Below are 23,852 nucleotides of genomic sequence, written 5' to 3'. Positions count from 1 at the left end.
TTATTCCTTTGAGATGCCTGATTGTTGTTTCTGCCACTGTTTTGGACTGACTCTGGTATTTTAAAAACCTTGAAAAACGACCGGGATATTTGGATACCAAGCGTTCAGCATAGAAACCACTGAAGGCCTGTGTCTGGTTTTATTGCAGTCTTCAAGTTCACTTCTGAAATTTTCTGGGGCTTCCAGCTTCGCCTGTCTTCTGATCTTGCTCTTTCCCCTCTCCCTCCTGTCCCGTGGGGTGAAGTCAGCGAGCTGAGGGCGATGGAGCAGCGAGGCCCGGGGTCTGTGCCAGTGCTCAGCTGGGCTGGGCTGGCAGGGCCCTGTGTGCTGAGGGCTCACTGGGCTTTGCTGGCTCTGCCTGGGCTCAGCTGGGCACAGAACAGCTGCTGCCACTGCTCCTGGCTCCTGGCTTGGAGCTCTGAGATCACATCCTACCTCCAGGGGTTCCCTTCCATTGCCTTAAGATTCCTGGAGCCCTCTTCTGTGGCTGGGTAAGAGCACGAGCCACAGGGAGAAATTCAGCAAGAACCTGTTGCTAACGGAGGTCTATAAAGGTTCTGTTATGCCAGCAAATGTTGCCTGCCTTGGCTAAGAAGTTTTTTGTACCTCTGATGAAGTGAGTTAAGCTTGGGACAGCTGGTTGTTGCAGTGCAATGTGTTCAGTGAGCACCACAGCACCGTGTGGTGTTCCTGCTGGCCAGGGTGGATCTCACACAGCAGGGCTGCTCTAAATCCCTTTAACTTTGCAGGTAGCAGGTGAAAGAGTGGCAAGAAAATACGCTGATTTAAAGCAGCCACTAAGGCTCCCAAATTACCCAAATGAATTATGGGCATAGTTAAACAGTGATTAATTTATCAGTTTTGCAACTAACGCTGCAGTAATCCAGTTTATTATTTTTCGTTGTTGATAAAAATTACCTGAATTTGGTCTCTTTTTATTCTCTGCTCTTAAAGGTCTCTACAACTACAAAGTTTCCTAGAAATGTATCATCTTGATTTTCTGGAACTGGTCATAAGTTGCCAGCTTGCTTTCAGGTTCTCTGGTGTTCATGTATATTCAGTATGTTCACAATGGTTTTTAGGATACAGTAACTATTTCCTAATGAGGTTGCAAACCACACATTTGCATAGGAATTCTTAGTGTGCAAAACCAGTGTCCAGGTTCCAAAGTGCTTCCCCTGTCCCTGTACCACAGCATGGATGCCTCTCCTGTGTTTAACCTTGCAGGAACTCTCAGGCAGGAAAATGCTTTTGTTCCTGCTTTGTTCCCGAGATTTTGACATGCAGATGTTCAGGTGTCCTACTGAAATTCGTGAAAGGAAACCTGGGGTGAAGAGGAGAGTGAAAAGTCTGGTCTTTGAAGACTAGTCATAGTTCCTTGTTCCTTTTTTTTTTCCTTTGAGCTTGTCTTTTCCTGCATCCAGTAGAATATTCACTTAATATTTGAAATTACCGACATTTAACTTCCCAACCAGTAGTGGGGTTTTTGAAATTATTTTGGAAGTCTGGTGACTGTATGGGCACAGGGAACAAATATATCTAGTTTTCTGCAGCAATAAGAGCTCTTTGTGTCTGGTGTGCATGTGAGATAGCTTGGGTTTTTGCTTCCCTGCAGAAGCTGGGATGGACTGGAATCCCAGAGCTCTGGGTGTTACCTGTGGGCTGAGGACACTGTGCCCTGGAGCACTGCTCAGTCTGTAGTGCAGCATGGACATGTGCAAAACTGCTTGCTAAGCCTTCATGGAAATGGTAAATTCTAAGATAAGCCCTCAGTACCTCAGCGTAATTTACCAGGGTTTGTTTTTCTTTCTGGATTTACAGAGATATGAAAAATGCTGTAATTGGAAACAACAAACAAAAAGCCAACTTGATTGTTTTGGGAGCAGTTCCAAGGTATGTCCTTTGCTACTCTCCTTTTCACTGATTGACAACAGGTCTGGAATAATGAGCCTTAGATCACAGGCACTTTTTTGTTTTAACTTTGATTGTAGTTGACTGAATACTTGCTGTAATGTAACTGAGAGAGACTTGAAATATCTGTTAAAGTCATGTATTACAGAACGGGCTGTTGAGTAATGCTTTTAATTTAGAATTTCATAGAGTTCTCTAAAGTAGTCCTGGTGATTTTTATTAAACTTTATCAGCTCAGGAATCAAATCTAATTTTTGACATTGATATCAATGATGGATGGAAGTGGTTGTACCTTAATCCTGTTCTTCAGCCAATTGCCTGGTGAGTTCATAACTGAAAATGTTTAAGGCTGTGTTAAAGATTTTATTTAAAAATATTAAAAAACATCTGAGATAATTTGCCTGTCTTCTCCACCTGCTTCAGAGGATTAAGCCCCATTGATCATACTTTATTGCTGCCTTGCTGCTTCAGCTGATGAACTCGAGAGCTGCTGCTGGCTTGTCAAAAATGCTTTTTATTTGCAGAGAGTATCTTCTCACAGACTGAGTTTGTATCAAGGCCAGCCCTTGAAATTCTCTAGGGATTAGCAGTGGGGACACCCCCTCCACAAAACCTGCTGGATTATCTTCTGTTTTGACCAAATACAAACAGGTGAAGAGAAGACTTCACATGAGATGGAAAGATTGAAGTGGACATTTCTTGAAGATGATGGGAAGTTTTAAGGAATGTCTTTCAGCAGCAGGCCCTAAGGGAGTTTTGCAACTCCTGCTGACTGTTATGGTTCCCATTTGAAAAGTGACAGAGGATCTCCAAGTTCCAAATCTGGACTCTGCCTGTTCTTGCATTTTGTAGGACTTGTGTTCCTTCAGTTTTCCTGCTTTCTGCTGCTACTTGTTCTGTGCCCAGGAATGAAAATGCACAAGTGGTTTTCTCTCTGTTGTTGCTAGTGCCTTCTGGCTGCCTGGGTAAATTAAATAGTTAATCTAGAACTGCAAGTAAATGACTGGATTTGGAAAAATCTTAAAAAACAACTATCACCCTTGTCCTCACTTCAGGACAAGTTTTTTTGCAATGACAGGAAGTTCAATATCAAGGCTTTCAAACGAGGAGAACAGATGAAAGTAAATAGACTGGATAATTGTGAGAAAGGACACTTCTCACTGGCTGTGACCTAAGTGACATCATCTGCCCCCAGGTGCCTTCCTGAAGGCTGTAGGATTTCCCCAAAGTGCTGCAGACAGACTTAAACACGTTATAGACCATTTGGATGAGAGAACTCTTTTGGTTGGGCTCTGTCAAGGTGGAGGGAATCCATTGGCTTTTTTTGTTAGATAGGGGCACCTGTGGAATTCCAGTCTGCAGAGCCACAGCTCCCTCAAAGAGCAGAGGAGTGAGCAAACTGCCATCCTTTGGTTTGGTTCTCCTGCAAAGTCAATGAGGAGAAAAGTTTCCTTTTCCCAGAGTTTGAGCGCAGCCTCTCAGGGGAAGTTGATTCTTTCCTCTGGTGGCCTGGGAATTGTTAGGATTCTGCTGCTGCTTTGTCCTGTGGTTCAGCTTCTTGTTTACCCATTTCTTGCTTCCCCCTTCTTCCCCAAGTGTTCCTCCAGCAAGCTTTTTCAGAAAAGACCCTTCAGAGCCAAAGAACTCCTTCAGACCTGGCACTTGGGGGAAAAGAAAACGGTGGGTTCACATGTTAGAACAGACTCATGTGAGGTTTGGAAACAAGTCTAGGAAGTATCTTGTGTTTGAAATGGGCCCAAATACTACTGATATGTGTGTAATAGCCCTATTATTTTACACTATTAGACTGCTACTTGGAAAGAAATGCAAAGTCCCTTGAAGGTTTCCATGCTGGAAAAATGACTGGATCGCTGCCAACTCTGGGCCTGTGGCCTCCTGAGTCCATGAGCTGTTCAGTGGTGTCATCTTTGAAAAGGGAGATGTATCTATACCTTAAATGAGTTTTTTTAGGCCCTTTGAAGTTCAGCCTGACCTGTGGTCACCACTGACCCCTTGTTTTGAAGGGGGTGCTAAGAAGAACCGAGGTGATTGAAGAAAGCTGACAGAATTGCCATGTCTGGACTTAACAAACTAAGAGGTGTTAAAACTGTACAAATGTGTGCACAGACGTGGTCCTGGGCGTTCAGAATGTAAATGTAGCCAGCCTGTATGTGGATTTTGTTTCTGAAGAAAAGATTTTCTATATCTCTTTCCCAGAATCACAGAATTGCAGTTCTCATGGAATGCTGGCCTCAGGCCCCTTTGTCAGGACTGCAGAAACATTACTGTTTGAAACTGTTACTTTCTAGTAGCAATCCCAGAAAATAGAATTTCTACGGTTTAGAGGGGAAGAGTCATTTTCAGGTCCTGTTCTTTCAGTGGCAGGCCAACTTAGCTTTGTCTAAAAGGGGTTTCCTACTTGTACTGTCCTTCACCTTTTTTTCCCTTCTCCCACACATAAGTGCCAGCAGAGACCGAGGAAGTCCAGAATAATTGTTGGTGTGCTCCTTGACTCAACAGTTTTATGACAACAAATACTGCAGCTTTTGTGTCTGTCTCCATGGCAGACATCTCCTCAGAGCCCAAGTTCAGGATTTAATGCTTTCCATCACTTGTTCTCCCAGCCTAATTCCCAGGAAAATGCCTGAGTACTCAGTTCAAATGTGAATTGTTCCTGTCTATCACTCTGATAGGGCTTCTGAACTGACTAACCCGTGTTCTTTAGCACTTAGTCTGCAGTGCTGCTGCTCCCAGTTGTAACTGCTGAGACATGGAATTGGAAAAGAGAAGCATTCAATGAACTGAACCTGTGAGTAAGTAGCTGTGAGTCAGTGTTAGGCCTGTGGAGCACTGGAGAGATGCAGCATTGCTGCTTGGTCATCCAGCCACCAAGAGGGCCCTTTGCTCCTGGGATGTGTTTCCTCTCTCCCTTCAGCTGGTGGAGGGCAGAGCATGGAGCAGGCAGGGTTCCATTCCAGCCAGCAGAGCAGGGCTGTCTGCCTGTCTCTTGTGTCAAAAACCTTCCCTGAGTCAAGTTAGTGCTGATCTACTTATTGCTGAGAGTGCAATATTTAAAGTCTGATCCACTTCCAAGGTAGTTTCTCATTAGGAGCTTCAGTTATTCCTTTGCTCCAAAATGAATACAGAGGTTTTTAAATCAAATCTGAATCCCAACCACCCAAGACTTTTGACAAAAACACTAAATCATTCTTGCCACTTACCAGAAATGATTTTCTGACTTCCAGCTGATTGTTCTCTTGTCACACCGTCAATTCTTTGGAGCTGTAAGGTGGTAGTGTGCTTTTTCCCAAGGCTTTCTCTAGGTAGGTGCACCTCAAAGAACCTTATGTAGTCAACTGTAACCTTTCCCTAAGTCATTTGTTAGGGGTTCTTTGGAGCACATTTTAAAGGACCTGTAGAAGTGCTGATGGATTCCTTTCTGTGCCATCGTTTGAATTTTCAGTTCTGCCCAGCATTCTGTCAGGTTGTCTGTGGAAGTGAAAACTAATAGAATTTATTGAGGTTTTAAATTATTTCTGGGGCTGTTGAACACACCAACATGGACACCTCTGAGATTTTATATTTCAGTTTATTGTTAAACATAATCAGATTCCTTCAGGCAGTGTTCTTTTAGAGTTTGCAAAAAACAAAAAAATAAAAGACTGCTGCTTTGCTACTAAAAAAGATGAGAAGGAAAATGCCTTTGGTGGCTCTGTCCCAGGCCATTAATGAGGTGTTCAGTCCAGACCTCTTGGACCTCCTTACGAGGCCGAGGCGCAGTTTCCTGATGCCTCGTTCTCTTCTTCCTGCACTTGGCACTGGGATCCTTTGTGTCGTGTACCCCACAGGGCAGGGATCTGTGCCCAGATGTTGGGGTTGGTGTGCTCAGGGGAAGGAGCTTCACCTGCCCTGCTGATAATTCTCAAGGTTTCCTTTGCCCTAGAGCGGAGAAAGAGGTGCAGAGCAGGGGCCCTCCCAGCCTCCTGTGCTCCTCCTTGCTTTTGTCTTAAACAGGAGTCAGGGCCTGGTTGCATAATGAGGTGTCTCTTAATGAGGTCTAACCCTCTCCACGAGGGTGGTAGATAGCCTTGTTCCAGTTTTCTTCTGGCCCAGCTCTGAAGTGCATGTGAGTCAAGGCAAATATTTGCAGTCAGCAGAACTGCACGAGAGCTGTTGTTTAAAGGCTGTGCAGGCCCCTGTCTCTGAAGTGCCTGATCTAATGGAACCTGTACCTCTGATAGCACCTCTGCTGTTGTGTGTTTTTGTTAGAATTTAAGTTTTGGGTTTAAAAATGTTGTGCAGAAAGTAGCATTACGATATATTGTGTTATTTGTTCCTAGGGTGCTGTAAGAGTCAAATCTGTCCAAAAATACTAAAAAATGTGTTCTTGATGTCCTGTTTCATGTGCAGATGCTGGATTTTGGATGATGATGTCAAACTCAGTGGGAATATAGTTTGATCTTTTTGTGAACAGTGGAGAATTTCAAGCTGCAGGTGAATGGGAAGTAAAAACAGTTTGGATTTTGTTTTAAGGTCACTTGGCCCCCCCCAGACCTTTTAGAGCTGGTTTGTCTAAATGAGCAGTAGTTTTTCAGATGGTGGTCATAGGCTGGCTGATGTTCTAATGTGATAAAAATACTTCCACACAGGAATTTCTGGAAGACATAGAATAAAGTTTGAATGTTGATGTTTTGTAAAGGTAAATGGAATGAACAGTTCAGTGAGGAGCTTACAAGACATCAATCTTGAGCAAAGTCATAAGATGGTTGATGCAAGACTGGATGAAGATGTTGCTTTATATAATGCCTATTAACACATTTTTTGTGAAGCAGAAAGCTTTTGTCATCTCAAGAACAGTACTAAACTGAAGCAGTGTAATTGACTGTGTATGTTAAAAAGCTGTGAGTGTTGTTTGTGTAAGTGTGTTGATGTTTGGCTTCAGGGGCTGTGTGTTGATCCCACATTCTTGTATAAATGGCTGCAAAGACAGGATGTATTTATGTTTTGCTGAATGATTCATGGAGTGGTCTTAGGGGGAAAAATTGGAATAAATTTAGCTCACACAGACTGCAGATCTGACAGTGCTAATGCATCGGGTATGAGCTTTTTGGTGGAGTAACCAAGAGGAGAGGCCGTTCTGCAGCAACTTGAACATCCTTCAAGTCACTCCAGAAGTGTGCACGTGTGAACAGCTTCAGATATTAAAACTCCCCAATACTGGATTTCGTGAAGTGAACGAGAGTCAGATTGGATGCAGGTTTTGTGGTGTGTATGGAACAACTCATGGAATATTAATGCAAGTGAGGATGTCTCAGCATTAGGATAAATTACTGGAGCTGTAAGCTGAGACTCCTTGTGTTATTCCCAGAGGAAAAGGTTTCTTTGCAGCTAAATTCCCTACTCATAACAGTGGATACTGCTCCACTTGGCTCTTCTAGGAAGCTGCCAGTACTATTGGTGGTGTCTGAAATGTTTCAGCAGCAGTTATCTGTGCTGTGCAGGTTTCTGAGGGAGCAGAGTTAGCCCAGGCCCTCGGATCCAACCTCTGGAGATGTGGAATGGACTTATCGCTTCCTGAAGGGAGACTGTGGCATCTCACTGCAGGATAGTCATAAAAATCACTCATATTTTTGAGTCCTTGTGTGTAAGAATCCATAACTATTTAATTTGTCACTTCAGATGTTGTTGTACAGAAATTATTCTGAGTACTTTTGAAATGATACTTCATTCTCGTTTTGGAAAATTCTGTGGCCAGTGATTGCTTCCTGTTATGTCTGAAAAGTAGTGCCTAAAAAGCCTTAAAAAGAGCAGTTTTTTGAAAAAAAGTGTGTTACACTATCTTGTTTGAGCTATTCTCATCCATTAATTGAGTCCACAGTTTGGGATTGACTCTCACTGGGACTTGCAGAGCCTTCAGAGCTCAACCTCTGTGCCTGGGGCAGCTTTTTATTCCATGTCCCATCAGCCTGCAGTAAATCAGACACCTCAGGAGTGCTTCCATCATCTGTGCTTCCATGGTAGAGTTCCTGGGTCTTCAGTGGACTGGAAGACAAGAATGTTCCAGGCAGAAAAAGATCTAATCAGAATTGTGGTAATTCCAGCAAATAGCGTTTTCATCGCTTTTGCAAGGGGACTAATAATAAATATTCAGATAATCAAGGCTGAATTAAAGCTCTTATTGATTCATATACTTTGATAAAAGGTGTCTTAAGCTTCATCAAACTGTTCCCCTGAGCTCTGTCTCCACTGCCTGCTGTGGGGTTTGAGGAAGTGCTGACTTTCATCTCCTTCCCAGGTGTCTTAACTTCAGAGGCTTTTGTGACAATTTGGAAGTGGGCTGGAGTGTCAGAGAGGAAGCTCCTGTTATTTTTAACTGAATGAGGTCTGTGTTCAGGCTGGATTGATGAGGTCTGGATCACACACACTGTGGAACTCTGGTGCTCCTCCCCCAACTCAGTCATCCTCAAACCCAGGAAAATCTGCACTGTTTACCTCCCTTGCACTGTAGTTACCTCTTGTTCAGGAGCTGCTTTCCTTTTCTGCTTTAGAAAACCCGTGGTTTTCCCAGGTGAGTCTGATCAGTGGCTCAGAGTACATCACCACCTCAGCTGTGGTGTCTCGGCAAGGTTGTACCTGGAGTTCATTGAACAGTCCTCTGGATGGATTTGCTGACCTTCCTCCTTTGGGTATGATTGCCTGGATACATTCCTGACATCTGAGAAAGAGGCTTTAATCAGTTCATTGCCGTTAGAAGGGCAGGGACAAATGGAGGAATAGGTACTCTGGATAAATGTTAGAGAAAATTATCTTAAGGAGCCTTGTAGACGTTTGAAAAAAGTCCAAGTATTGCATTTTAAAACCTTGGATTAATATTCTTGAAGATGTTGTGAGACCTTTCCATTGCTTTATTTCCTGTCCTGTCTCATTGTGATGAGCTTCACTGCAGGATCATGGGCTACAGAGTGCCAACAAGAACAGGAGCCCCTTTTTGCTGTTTCACAGTAAATGTTTTGTGCCTTTGGCTTCTCCTGAAGCTCTTGGGCTCTATGAAAGTGAGTCAGTGGTTCAGAGCAGAGCCTTGGCCCAGTATTTCTGCAGGTTGGGAAGTCAGAGAGGTGGCTGATAGGGGATAAGGCTGGAGATCAGGGATCCAGGTTATGCAGGGACAGCCTGTTCTTAAAATGTGGGCTATGGACAAGTACTTTAGTCATACTTTTGAAATTTCCAAAATCCAAATTACCCCCTGCAAGTATTTGCCATTTTTCTACCTTTTAATCTTGTTGATATTAATATATGGGAGGAATGTATTCCATCTTTGCTGGATTTGTCTAAGCTAGACCCTTGGAACAGCAAACCAGTCCAGGATGTTCCTTGGGACAGCAGAAGGATGTGGTCTTTGTCTTTAATGTTTGACAGTAGTTTATTAATGCACAATTTCATCTTCAGTGGTTAATATGGATTCTGCTGACTTGAAACTTTTTGTAGTTTCATAGTTTGTCATGTAACTACTTAATTTTCAATGTTACTTGGTGTCAGTTCTGTCTTTTAAAGACAGAAATAGAAAATATAATACGGTTGTCTAGCTCTGTGGAAAACGTAGTCTGAAACACACACTTATTTTAAAGATGTAGAAAAGGATATTATTAATATTTCAGAAACTTATTGCATATAAAATCTGAACTTAAATTTTGATCTTCACTAATTATAAAGCTTAGTTAAGGCTTTCTATTTTAAGCACATAGAAAGACTGTAGATTATAGTTGGTGTGGTTCATTTTCACTCTTTAGCAGCAGCATTGCTGTAACATCTGTTCCCAGTGTGGAGTGTTAATGGGAAAGAAAATAGCAATTACTTTCCTTGGAAGAGAACAACCTCCAGAATTTAGGGTGCTTTTGAATTTGGTAAAAATCCTTTTGGGGGGGAAAAGAAAAAGGTCTTTTTAGGACACGATATTGAGGGTCTGGAGCATGTGCAGGGAAGGGAACGGAGCTGGGAAGGGACTGGAGCAGCAGGAGGGGCTGAGGGAGCTGGGGGGGCTCAGCCTGGAGAAAAGGAGGCTCAGGGGGGACCTTCTGGCTCTGCAACTCCCTGACAGGAGGGGGGAGCCGGGGGGGGGGTCAGGCTCTGCTCCCAGGGAACAAGGGACAGGAGGAGAGGGAACGGCCTCAGGCTGTGCCAGGGGAGGGTCAGGTTGGGTATGAGGGAGTATTCCATCATGGAAAAGGGTTGTTCAGCCCTGGCACAGCTGCTCAGGGCAGTGGTGGAGCCCCCATCCCTGGAGGGATTTAACAGCCACGTGGATGTGGCACTTGGGGACAGTGGTGGCCTTGGCAGTGCTGGGGGAATGGTTGGGCTCAATCTTAGAGGGCTTTTCCAACCTCAGTGATTCTGTGACTGAACATTTCTGGGTATAAGGAGCAGAGTTTTTATCCCAGTCCTTAGTAATCAGAGAAGGCCACTGGTGTGATCTGTACAGGGAAGATGCACCTCAGAGCAGGTTTTCAGGACTTCCTAGTGAAAATGGAAGGAAATAGTCTTGAATTTCCAAATTTACCTCTAGGTTATTGAAAGCTATTAAAAAAAGGTGATGGCTACTGACATTTTTTAATTAGTAATTGGATCAATATTTACCAACTCATACAACAGAGGAGTCAGTCAGAGTTAGAACAGTAGATGAGATTGTACTTTCCATATGGAAGCTCAGTGTCCAGACAAAACTTCCCATCTTTTCCAGGATGAATTTTAGCTGGGATCACTCAGTGCATTTGTGTGTTCCTGTGTGTCCTCACCTGATGTACAAGGCAGGGAACAAACCCAGCTGTCTGTGGAGCAGCAACAGCAGTGCAAGGTTATCCACTCCCACTGGGATTGCAAGTGGAGCTCTGGTTTTCCTTTGTGATGATTCTGCATAACAGTGATTATGTATTTTGCTTCTTTTGTACTCCCTCAGAAACAGCACTAATCTTCACCTTGGACATGGCACAGCTGATACTTCAAATAATACAGCACCAGAACTTGGAGCTTTAAAAACATGTAATTTAATTGCCTGCAGTATCAGTTTTGTTCCTTTCCCAGAAGCTGGTAATGTAGGTATGGTTAATTTGGTGTTTGCACAAATGTGTGAGAGATGCTTTTGTGGAACAACTGATCCTCTGAGCCTTTTTGGCATCCCATGCCCTGTCAGTGAGAGGAAGAGCAGCAGATCAGCCCCACTGACCAAGTGCTGGTCTGGGCCAAAGTGCCTCAGGACCATTAGCTGGGCACTGTGGGAACTGGGAAGAATGAATACAAATTAAAGGATAAAATGTTTGCTCTATCAAAATGGTGTCAATCAGGAATAGATCTATACAAGAAATTAGGAGAGGTTTCTAAATATCAGGAATAAATGGCTTTTCAGGTAAACCAGACAACCTGGGACAAAGAACCTGGATACCTTTGATAAGTTTGTGGAAGGAGCAGGTTGAAGAAAACAGCAGCGATTCAGGAAATCTCTGCTGTCCTGAATTTGTGCCAGTCTGATCCATTGAATCCAAAGGAAGTTGAAAGGAGGAAAGATACCTGTGCTTTTGGGGTTTCTTGCATCACACACATTAATTTTCTGCCACATTTCAACTGTTTTGTTTGTGTTCAGGAAGAAATGATATTTAATCTTTTTAGTATGTGCCTGTATTTTGGAGATCTTCCCTCCATGGGATTGGCCCCATCCCGGTGGCACACGTGACCCCAGCACTCCCTGGCTGCTGGCAAACCTGCCTTAGGAGCAAAGCAGGTTCCTCACAGATCCACAGACAGGAAACTTTTCATCCAAATAAATTGTTAGGGAATTCCGGGGAGTTCCTTTGCTGTTTCTCTCCAAGAGCTTGGTAAATCATCTGCTGCCTGGTATAGCCTGGATTTCATGGAGTGAATGTGCAACTTATAGGTAGGGAAGAGACCTTTGATCTCAACTTTCTCCTGGGACAGGCTGAGCTATGTTGGCCTTCTACTGTAGGTTTGAAGTGTAGGGGGCTCCAAAAAGCACTTTCTGCCTTAGTAAGTGGGAAACACTTGGAGTGTGTGCTGGAGGTCCTCTAGTGTGTCACTGTCTCTGTGGGGCTGCTTGCACTTCCCTGGCTGCCCATCCCACACCCATGTTCCTACATTGCACTTGGCTACTGTGCTTCTGGTTATTCTTGCCTTGGATTAGGAAATCAGGTTTTGGGGCATTTTTGTTCAGGGATCTGTTTACCTGAGTACCTACTTCTGTCCTGCCCAGCACTGGGGTAGGTGCTGGCTTCTGGCTCCTTGTTGCTCCTTGGGAAGGTGTCAGTACATTTTAGGAGAGACCTTTTCAAACCAGACACAGCAGTGTGTTACCAAATGGGCAATGTTTCTGTCTGAGCTCAGTGACTCCAGGGAAGTGACTGTCTGTGTCACGTGTACAGAGGAATTCTGTCTCAGTTACAGCTCATCTGACCTGTTCATTTTGCTGATGTATATTGTGGGAGCCTTCAGTTAAACTGTTTTCATCCTAAGCTGATGTGAGCCCCAGTGATTATCTCCTGTGCTGATGGGAGGTAGGAATCTGGTTGCTCTCTGGGCTCTTTGCATGACTCCACTGTGGTGATCTCTGCTGTGGTTCAGGTGCTACTGATGTAACCTGCAGCACATTCAAAGGGACTCCTGGGTGTCTTGGTACTGTAGGAAGAATCCTAATTGATGGGGACATAGTTGGCAAAGATGTGCTTTAGGCTCCAGGTGAGTCTCTTCAGCTGCAGTTCAGCTGCCTTCCTGCACATTAAACATTCCTGGGCTTTCTTCATGTTCTTATGTGATCATTTCTTGGTGTTCCAAACTCAGAGTACTCTCAGCCCCCCTGCTTGTGCTTGAGGAGGGAGTTATTTTGCAGTTGTGACCCAGAAAAATCACTGCTAAAGATACCAAGCATTGTGTCAGCAGAAATTGTGTCCCTGGGTGTCAGGGGAGTGCATGAGGTTCCCTTTCCACTGACATCATGCTGCAGCCTCATTTCCTTTAATTGAAATTTGGGATCTCCCTGGTATCCTGACAGGCCTCATCCCGGATATCAGGACTGTGACACTGCCTTTTTGAGAGAAAGCACTGTGGTGTCTTTCTGCCATAACACCCAGTGAAACCTGCATGGGAACAAGTGTCAAAAGGTTCTTATCAATGAAGTGTTCATCCAGCCTTATTTAGTCTTGGTATTTTTATTAAGGACTTCATCTTCTTTACATAGCAGGATTCAGATTAATTTTTTTTTTGACTTATAATTTCTCTTTATCTGAATTTTTCTCTACAAATCATTCTGTTTGCAGGTTGCTGTACTTACTTCAGCAGGAGAGCTCGAGCACGGAGCTGAGGACGGAGTGCGCCGTGGTCCTGGGCAGCCTTGCCATGGGCACAGAGAACAATGTCAAATCCCTCCTAGACTGCCATATTATCCCAGCCTTACTGCAAGGTACTGCTCCTGCATGCTCCATGTCAGTAGATGTTCCTGAAGGACTGAAATAAGCAAAGGTAATGAAGCTGAATGGTCACCTTTGCCTGTCCTTGCAGGATTGCTGTCCCCAGATTTGAAGTTTATCGAAGCTTGCCTGCGATGCCTCCGGACCATCTTCATCAGTCCCGTGACTCCAGAGGATCTGCTGTACACAGTAAGTTGTAAGCAGATTATTATGTCCTTTTAAAACCTATAGAGGTGGTGGCAGTGAAGAATCTTGTTGTGTGCAGTAGTAACAAGGGCGTGTTTGACCGACAGCATCAGCATTTCTCACCTACACTGAAGGTACCTGGCTCCCTTGTCATTCATAGGATGTTTGATATGAGATGGTTGACAGTTAGCACACTGATAAGAACAAAATTAACATTTTCAGGCCTCTGTGCAATCTTAAGGAAGAAAAGCTGTCTCTAAATGGTGTTTACACTATCACATCTATATTGGCAACATTACTTTCTGAAGCCTAATTTTATCTGACACAGTCCTGTCACTCCAGAGGGGAGGGTGCTTGCTTAGTTTTTGTGCTTCCAGTGGAAGAGCTTCACCTCCAAAATGTCACTGTTCTTAGTTATTGTGTGTGTGATTGGTGTTTAACTGACAGGAGGGTGGGAAGTGTCCCTGCACCGTTGCTGTGCCGAGATCAGCTGGGAGTGTGTGACAGTGGGGCTGTTGGTGCTGCCCCTCTTGGGGTGACTGGGCAGAGCCCTCTCTGAAGGCACTGCTGTCCCCTGGCCTTGCTCAAACTCAGGCACTGCCTCTTTTTTGGAAGGAGGAGAAGGAGGCACAGCTGGCCTCTGATTTCATCCCTTCTCTACAATCAGGTGTCTGTCATCGGTAAAACCAATTCCTGTGCTGTAATGTCTGTTTTGTTCTCTCCTCCTTTTCCAATGATTTCCTACATTTTCATTCCAGAAGTAGGTATGTAAACCTGCAGTTTTCTACAGACTCAGTCTTACCACACATCTGTCCTGAGCTTCATCTGCTAGTTGGTCTGCCTCCTGAAGTCTTCCTGCAGTTCTTCACACCTTGTATTTGATGTGTGTAGGTAACAGCCAGTTTTGTCCTCCACTGTTCACTGCCTTTTCCCCAGTTGTTTTTTGGCTGTTCAGCCAGGAAACAAACCTGAACACACACTGTGTGTGTGACCACTGAAGGCACCTCTCCTGAGTGATCCAAGAGCTTCCTCTCTGTGTCTGTTCCTTCCTTTGGCTCCACTCCATGCTCCCAGATTCCCCCAAATCGGCCTCTATGAGTTGGTAATTGCTGAGGCATCTGCTTCCTGCTCTCAGCCTTAGTCAGGGCTAAAGATGAGTGTGTCCCTTAACATCCGTCCCTATTCCCAGGGATCAGTGCTCAGTAGAGACTGTTAATGGCTCCCTACTTGGAGGAGAGATTTGATATCTTGGAGAGAAAGGAAAGGGAAGAGTATGGACAGAAATGGGAAAGAACAGCATTAGCATAGAAATTACCACTGATGTTGTGGGAACAGTGTGCCCAAGGTCCTGGGGTCTGTGTTTCATCCCTTGCCTTCTCTGCTGCACAGCAGTGACACCAGAATTGCTACCCCAGTCCTTCAGGCCAGTGAGATGTCCTGGAATTAATCATAACTACAGGAAATGAACATCTGGTGAGAGGTCCTTGCTTCTTAGTTCCAACTGTAATACCCATTTTCCCATCTTCCATTCCAGTTGGGCACCTGGAAGTTAATTATTTTATGACTGTGCTGAAGGTCCTGTTTCTAAAAATCTGCTTTTTTCTAACCATGATTTGAAAAGTAATGAATGCAGATCCTTTGAAAAGGAGAGGTGTTTTTCCTGTCTCCTGGAAGGTGCAGCCACAGCCCACACTGCTGCAGGCTGTGTTTCACAAGGCAGCAGTTGAGACACTGGCTTTACAATTAAAGGAGTAATTATGGGCCTAATCAGCACTTCATGACAGACACTTTGCTTTGCCACACTGAGAATAATAGGAAGAATTTAAAGTTCCCATTTGGCCTCCCTGCTCCCTCTTTGTTTCCAAACCCAGCAGCTCCAGGGAGACTGTCACCATTTCCACGCAGCTTCACATCTTCAAGTTCTCTCATTCTGCCTTTGTCAGGTTTATTTTGAAAGGTAGGAGACTAAGTTTGTCAATGGCTTTTCATTCCTGCCCAGCAGTTCTGGAGAAAACTTCTGAAAGGTTGGATCCTGGGTGTATCCAAGATGGACACTATCCCAGAATTTCTGTGTGGTTTGACTGCACGGAGGACACTCTCTCTCAAACCTTGGCCAGGACTGTTTCCAAGACAAGGAGTTCTGAGGTAGCTCCACATCTTCAGGGGTGTTTCAGTCACTCCAGAGGTTTTAGAGGAGCTCTCAGTTAAAATACAAGGATAATACAAGTTCTTCAAAGAGTGCTGCTTAAAGCATTTCTTTGTGTTTGTAGCAGGTCCACATCGTCCACTGGGACCTGGATATTTCTCCCAGCAGAAATGCTGTGTGTCAGATCTACACCTTTGCTCTTGAACCCTTCCTTATGGACAGGAGCTTGAAGGATAAAATAGTGGCAGTTCTGTGTAATTAATTGTGTTCAGTTCTGAGGACAAAATAGTTCTTTGGAGGTGGAAACATTTGGGCTGTTTCCTGTAGGAACTTGGGATCTGTCCTGGGAGAATGTGCAGCCCCACCCATAGGTGTGTTGAGCTGGATGAACCCTGAGCTCTCAGAACGGGCAGGGGTTTGGTGCTGATGCTGAGATGTGACAGCAGGTTGTATCCAGACCTGCTGTGCCAGGTGAACACATCCTATGGAGAATTGCTACACAGGAAGGGACCAGGCCTTGGAGCTGAGAGGGATTGAGTGACCATCCTGCACATGGAATGAGGAGTGACGTGGAGTCCAGGGGTGGGAGAACTGTTGAGGTGAAGATAATTGAGTTCTGAGGTGATCCTGGGAGGTGTTGTGTCCGTGGGAAGCAGCCAGCTCACCACAGCTGGGTGTGCTTTGACTTGCTGCATAGATTGAAGCACTGAGGTACATCCAGTTGGAGTGATAACCTGTCACTACCACTCTTACTATTCCATTTAAAATGAAAAGAATGGATTCCATGTCAGAAAACACTTCTAGCCCATGTTTCCTCACAGATGTTCTCAGTTGTGATCCCATTTCCCTTCCTCAGTGGACCCAGGTACAATTTTAGTGGGCAGTTGCTGTCTGTGCTGCTGTGCTGGCCTGGCAGGAGGAGGCCCCTTCCCTGCTGGGAATGAGTCTGTCCTTCCAGGGAGTTTGGAGAGTGCAGGCAGTGCAGCAGGATGAGCCTGTGCTGCTCAGACCATGAGGAATCAGTCTGAGCAATCTCCCCATCTCCAGCTTAGGTGAGTGGTGATGCCAAGTGAGAGGCATTCATTGCTCCTTCCTGGGCAGCTGGCATGGAAAACCTGACGTCACCTGGAGAAAGGGAGCAGGAACAAGTGAGAGCATCAGGCTGTGTTACAGTGATTAACACCCAGGTGTTTAATGAGCAGTGATCCCACACTGCTCAGGGATTGCTGCCACCAAAGGAGGAATCTGGGTCAGCTCCTAATGCTTCCCTCCTTCCTTCCTCCTGCTCTTTGTGGTGGCTGAGCTGAATGTTCTCCAGGCTGAACTGCTTCCTGAAAATGAGACCTGCAAAATAATCAATTCTAGCTCATGGAGCTTGAATATGAGTTATTTGGGTGGATAGGAGCGTTTCAGTTTGCTGGCTTGGAAAAAAGAAGAGCAATCCTCTACTAGGAAGAAATGTTTGAGGAATAGATCTTACAAATTTTGTTTTAGTGTTAAAAAGGAATATGAAGAAATTAGGTATTGGGATCCAAGCAGGTAATTGCAGCTGTTAATTCCCTCTGAGTTCTGTTTGGATGATTTCGTTACAATATATGTGATGTAGCGATTTTTGTCATAAGTTGCCTGGAACTACTTTGTTAGCAGACAATATTTTAATGGATTTGTGAATCTCAGTGTTTTACCTGTCAATTATGAGTGTAGACACAATCTCACTCATTAGGGTTGCAGGCATGTCCCTTGTACTTAGGTATTAATATGAATAAAAGTGGAATTATGTAGCCTCATATTGACACAGAATCACTATTCATATTTAGTTGAAGTCAGTAATGTCCATGCATCCCTTTACTCTTTCTGAATTCTTTTCTGATAGACATACTGATATGATTATACAAGTTGGATGTATTTTAGCAAAATCAAGGAACAAAATTAACAGTTTTCTCACAAGCATTCTTGCAGCTTTGCAAGAGCTTAACTGAATAATTATTGTATTCAAAAATGAAAGCAATGTATTTTTAGTAGTCTGGGAAACAAAAACTAGGGTATGAGAAGGTATGTTCCAGTAGAAGCTGTGAAAGCATCAGAGATCTTCTCCACTTCTCTGCTTCAGCTGATTTTCAGGGGCTCCTGGCTTGCCTTCTTGCACTCTTTATATATTTCAGATACTTTCTTAGTTAATAAAGAGTAATATAAAGGTTTTTCTTATGTATTTTGACTGAAATCTGATTTTCATAAGCAGTTCCACGGGTTCAGGTTTAGAGATGAGATACAAAGCCTTTCTAACAGCTTAAGGGAAAGAGGGCAAGTCCTAAAGCCTTCTACAGGGCCACTGCAGTCACCCTTGATCCAGTAAATAAATTAGTGCTACTCTTCTGGCTTTGCTTTTCTCCCCAAGAACCTCAGTGGATGTTGTCACCTATGAATTCCTATCTAGAATCTCCTGAAGGTTTACAGAAAAGGGAAAAAATCTGTTTTAATGAGTCAAGTGTGTGGAACCACAGAGGAATCCTGAGCATGTTGTCAGTTTATTTGACTTTTTCTCAAACAAGGAGACACTTGGGAAGTTTTGGGGACCTGCTGTGCTTTGTAAGATGGTTTCTTGAGAGCAAGGTTGACCTGTTGGCTGCTTCTGTTTGCTTTCTTGTGGAAATTTGCTGCTCTGCTTGGCTTGTGCCCAGTCCCCACTGATTTCACAGCCCCCTGCAGGGTCACCTCTGCCAGAGAAGGTCAGGACACGCTTCCTTGTGGCCCTGACCATCACTGCTGTTACAGGATGCTTGTGGATTTGGTGGCCACCAAACCAGTCCCTTGCTGGCCTTTGGGTTCTGGAGTTGGCAGGAAATGCTGTGTGTGTCAGTGTGCCACAGGAAAAGGCAGATCAGTGTGCCATGGGAAAAGGAGCTGCTCTTGGCAGAGCCCAAGAACACTGCCAAAAATAGTTTGTCCCTTGCCCTTCCTGTGCACATGAGCATGAGATGGGCAGGGGTGTGTGGCTGGTGTACCTGGGAGGAAGGTTTTGGGAAGTAACTTTCTCTCTGTAGGATGCTGGAATGGGAAGTGAGGCTGTTGCACACTTGATCCTTTGCAGTTTTTGAGGAACCAGCAGTAGAAACAAATTGGTTTTATTCTCAGTGTGTCTCTTGGCTCTGCTGCCCTGTTGTTTTCCACTGAGAATGAGAAGGCTGGATTGTTGGCAGCAAAGCTTCCTAAAACAAGTACGATAATTGTATGTATACATAAGTATTAAATATTAAAAATAAAAAATAAACACTGCAAATCTTTACCTAATCTCAAATATCTGTGCAAGTGGGGAAACTTACAGATGTTTATTTTGATAGCATTAAAAAGTGTGGCTGGAAATTTCTCAGGTAATTGGGAAATAAAACTCCTCCTAAGCAGCTGTGTCTGAAGCTCCAGTCCCTCAGAGCTCCAGTCAGGCTGGTGCTGCTTTCATTGCTGGCAAAGAAGCTGAGGATGAAGGCTTTGCTTTGATTTTAATCTCTTAATCTCCCTCTCCCTGATCAGAGGGCTGTATTCATCATTCTGCAGGTGAAGCAGAGTCTGACTTAAGTGTGTAGGGCCAATACAGCACATGTTTTTTGGGGAGGAAGGCTCATTCAATCCTTCCCTCTGTTCAGCTCCCTGTATCTCATGGAAGGAATTTAGTTTAGCACTTTCCAAACTGATATGACCGTTGTTTCTTTCAATATCACCACAGTTTGTGACACTAAAATGTGCTGGTAAAAGTAACTGAAAGCTCTAAAACATTAAAGTTTTGTGACTTCCCACAGAGCTTGAGTAACTGGATGTGTTTGCAGAGGAGAACTTACCACAGAATTGTGGAATGGTTTAGGTTGGAAAGACCTTAAAGATCATCCAGTTCCAACCCCCTGCACGGGCAGAGAACCTTCTATTTGAGTCTCATGGGTTTCTTTTGCTGATTGATTTGGATTCTCTGTCATTGGTGTCACACTCACCAGCAGTGTCTGTAGTGGGTTTGAAAGACAAAGGACATTCTTGCCCCCAGGAATTGGTTGCAGAGCGAGTGCCACAGGGTTCCAGGGCACTGTGCATTGTCCAGCCTGGCACCTTGTTCCCTCCCTGCTCCCTTCTCCTGGGAGCTGCACTGAAGAGGTGAGTCCCACTTGTAGCAGGACAGTGCTCAGCCAGCTCCTGCAGTGATGCTGTCAGTGCCCACATTTGCAGTTGCTGTGCTTGCCCTACTTCTTTCATTGTTTTGTCACAAAGATTCTGGACACAAATCACAGAAGTTTCGTACCTAACTTGCATTGACCTTTTATTTTTTCCATGAGGATTTAGCTCAGAACTATTACTTGTGCCTTCAAGTCTCTCCTGAATTACTTTATTGGTCTTGTTGTGCGTCCACAGAAGTTTCAGTGGAGGGAGGGACTCTGAGTGCAGAATCTGGAGTGCTGTTTAAGTAACAAACTGAAGAAAGTGTGCTGACATCCAGTGTTAATCCTTTTTCCCCTCTCCCTTGTTTGCAGGATGCTACAGTGATCTCCCACCTCATGGCACTGCTCAGTAGGTCTCGATACACACAAGAGTACATATGTCAGATCTTCTCACACTGCTGCAAAGTAAGGAAGAGAACACGTGTTCTTTGTGCAAACTCCTGTGTTCTGGCCTATAAAAAAACCTGTGCATGTGCTGCCTTCTGTGGCAGGAACGCTGGGACAGCAATGACTGAAGTGTTGCAGCTCTGGATTTATTGGGGTCGGTGTGGGCTTCTCTACAGTACAAGAAAACAGGAAAAAAGGGGGGGGGTTGTAGGCTTTGACTACTAAACCCAGCCAACAGTCTGGGTAAATATCAGTGCTCACTATTAGCAGGATAAATCTTGGAAGACTTTTATTTTTCCTCAGAAGCCTCAAGACTGTGAGCAGCTTCTGTGGAGGTCCTGCAGCTGCTTTCAGGAGCTGCTCCAAACCCAGGGAGTGTTTTCTGAGAGATGCTGTAGGTTGAGAGGAAGGGAAATGCTCTGAGCTGAGCTCTGTCACTTACAGGTTTATCCAGGTACATGTTCATTCCTGCTGTGTAATGCAATTCTCTTCATAGGGGAAAACTAATTTTAAACCAGCAGCAACCCCACCCCAAACACGGGGTTTTGTCTTTCCCTCCCCCCACTCCAAGTTTCCACACAACACTCATTTTTGTATTATTGTGGCAGTTTTTTGGTAGTTACTGTACCAGTGGGTTATACAACAAAATATCAAAATAATTTAGTGTAGCAAATCAGATTTTTACAGCATCTTTTCCCCTTAGAAACAGTTTAAAACTAGAGGATCATAAGTTGTATTTATCTCCCAGACTAACAAATGAGAAAGTTCCCAAGTTTTTAAGTATTTTTAAGTATTTACCTTGAAAAATATCTTTCTGCCTTGTCACTTGCAATGAGTCCTCTGGAACTCTGGATTATTCCTTTGTTAAGTGTCTATTTTCCTCTTCCTTGTTATTTATGTTCACTCATCCCATTGCATTTCTTTTATTAAGGGAAACTGAGGACTGAAAACTGAGTTAGTGGGATACAAAGGTATAACTCAGCTGCTGATATTAGTAGAATTATTTAAAGTAAACATTAAGGCAAAATCCTGCACTGGACTGTGGAAGTTCAGATGTATATATTGGGATAATACTGGGGAAAAAAATTGGTATTTTAAGAAGAAAAACACACCAGTGAGGCATCTCCTGGTTAAGTGGCCCTTGAAAGTCTCCTTAATAGGCTGAGGAGTTTGAGGAGGTGAAAAACCAGGCCATGTGGGCTTCCAAGAGAAATAACCCAGGACTAATTATAGGGTGGCAGAGGAGTTTATACACTCAGGGTTGGCTCTGTGGCAATATAAACCCTGTTGGCTGTGAGGGAGCTGCTGAGTAATTCATCCAACAGGAAAACACTTATTGTCATCTTTTCCCAAATGAGTTACTTCCTTGCAGCTCCATTAAGTCCTGGTGGTGACTTGCACAGCAAATACATGGTTAACAGAGCAGGGCAGGGAGGGGCTCCTGAACTCGCTCTTCTGTTCTTAATGCCTCCCCCAGACCCTTCTCAAACAGATTTTACAGTGAATCTTTGGAAAAAAACAAAGTTTTTGGAAAGAAACTGATGGTTGTGTGAGCAGAGAGAAACATGACTGCACAAGAAAGGCGGGGTGGGGGGAAGGACTTAGGAAATAGTTGCATTTACAGAATAATAAACAGCTGCCTAACAAAGAAAAATATTTGAGGTTGAGTAAACAGGTCATCACAAATTGATCAAGAACTCCTTTCTCTCTTGCCCAGGCAAATGCAGCTGTTAAATAAAAATCTAAAATGCCCCCTTCCTTCTTTTATGTTTGGTTTTTGGGTTTCCAGATTATAAGGTCAATTACTGTATTTTCAGACAGAACAAAGTACTTCTCATACGGTGAAGCAGAATTTGCAGGGCACTTTCTGACTTACATGGACAGGCAAAGTACATCCTGATAACTGAAAAATGATTAAATACTGAAAGTTTCTGTATTCACTACATTTGAAATGAAGACTTCACCTTCCCCCAAAGGGGAGTGAGTGATGGAACCTTTATTTCCCCCTGAGTGAGAGAACCTTTCTCATGTTTTTTACCTGAAACAAAAAGTTCCTATACAAATACTTAAGTAAGGCTTAGTGTAGGCTGTAGGAGGTATTGATGCTTTTATGTCTCTCTTTCCTCATTGTAGTAGATTTGCTAATTGAACTCATAGTGACATATCACAGCTCCTACTCCTTGTTCCTGCATCCTGTTCTCTGCTCACACTTGGTGCATCCATTTGTTTTTCTCTTCCTTGCCAGTATCTTGTTTGTTTTGCTTCTCAGCCTTCTGTCTTACTCACCTGGAAAAGCTCAGACCAGTTCTCTTGAGCTGGGAAATCCATAATTTGGGTTCCTGGCATGTTGCTGCTAGTTTCTGCTTTTACTCTGACTGCTCCTCCCTGCACTGTTGGAGTTAAAATTAGCAGGTGGGAAGCACTGACCCTGGAGAAGAGCCATCCTGAGCAAGGGAAAGGGTTGATTTACAGGGGAGCAGATGCAGTTCTTAACATCCAGAGCCAGGGTTCTGTCAACAGAGAAGCAAATAGGTAAACTGTAATCAGGCTGATGTACATGGTCTGTGAAAATACAAGTCAAAATTTACTTTGCAAGAATCTGTCTCAGTTCATTTGTTTTCAGAACAAGTGGGAGTAAGTAAACCTTGCTATTTTAATGATCAGTTTAAGAAGAGAAGGTGTGTCTTTGGAAACACAGGGTTGTATAAATAATTTGAAAAAATACTTCTGGAACTTAGATTTGAAAGTGGTGACATCTCTGCCTAATTTCACTGCCAGCTGAAAATTAAAATGCTGTGCCTGGGAAGGGTGCAGGATAAAGCCTGTAATCAGGGCAGCTTCCTCCCAGACCCCTTCTCTTGTGTGACCTTAGACCTGTGCTGGATCCCTGATCCAAGGTCCAACTGCATTTAGGTACCTGTTTTTTACATTTCATTATGGAATGAGATTTCATTCTCCAGTTTTCACCTGTGTCTTTGCAGCTGTCCCTGTTTCTGGGTTGGTGTTCACCCTGACACTGACTGGTGTGTGCAAACACAGCCTGTACAGAGGAGATAGTTCATGTCCATCCCCTTGTGCAGCTCAGACACACCCAGGTGTCACCTTTGGCCTGTTTGCACAGAACCCACCGCCTGCATCTCATGGAAGAATCACTGATACTTGTGAATTACTGAATCTGGGGCAATATGGTTTCTTTTACTTGAATTTCATTCATTTTTTTTCACATATTTTAATATCTGTTCTTCAGCTCCAACACTGGCATAGCTGCGGCTTTAAATCATTGCCTCAGCCACTTCTGTGTGCCAATGTAAGTGGTTTTCCTCCTTCAACCCTGTGTTTGAATTGCATTTTTTGGTAGAAAGCTCTTGGTGGCAGTAGCAGCTGAAGCATCTCTTAAAGCACCAGATATGTTACATCTAAAAGTAACATAAAAAGTAGCATAAAAAGTAAATTTTATGCTTTTTTCTTAGAGGTAAGAGATACTCTAAAAATGTTCTTTTGATCATAAGAGGAATCTGATTTCAGCTGCATCTCAAGTGTGAGAATAAAGTGTCTCTGATG

The 23,852-nt window shown here is 43.9% G+C and overlaps 1 protein-coding gene across 5 annotated transcripts in view; it reads left to right on the top strand.

Annotated features, from left to right (window-relative positions):
• Positions 1 to 23,852, top strand: part of ARMC8 (armadillo repeat containing 8) — a 61,468-nt gene that overhangs the window by 12,715 nt on the left and 24,901 nt on the right. For 2 of the 5 annotated variants that reach the window (XM_032697944.1, XM_032697948.1), the window contains 5 exons: positions 1,822 to 1,893; positions 13,227 to 13,369; positions 13,468 to 13,565; positions 20,217 to 20,309; positions 23,539 to 23,598. In XM_032697944.1, the coding sequence (XP_032553835.1) occupies positions 1,822 to 1,893; positions 13,227 to 13,369; positions 13,468 to 13,565; positions 20,217 to 20,309; positions 23,539 to 23,598 (466 nt within the window). The remainder of the gene's footprint in view (positions 1 to 1,821; positions 1,894 to 13,226; positions 13,370 to 13,467; positions 13,566 to 20,216; positions 20,310 to 23,538; positions 23,599 to 23,852) is intronic. The other 3 variants (XM_032697947.1, XM_032697946.1, XM_032697945.1) reach the window with 2 other exon arrangements.

The sequence above is a fragment of the Chiroxiphia lanceolata genome, chromosome 10 (assembly GCF_009829145.1).
Source record: "Chiroxiphia lanceolata isolate bChiLan1 chromosome 10, bChiLan1.pri, whole genome shotgun sequence".
Taxonomy (NCBI): domain Eukaryota; kingdom Metazoa; phylum Chordata; class Aves; order Passeriformes; family Pipridae; genus Chiroxiphia; species Chiroxiphia lanceolata.
The sequence above is the reverse complement of the archived record's forward strand: the minus strand, read 5'-3'. Positions and strand labels throughout refer to the sequence as shown.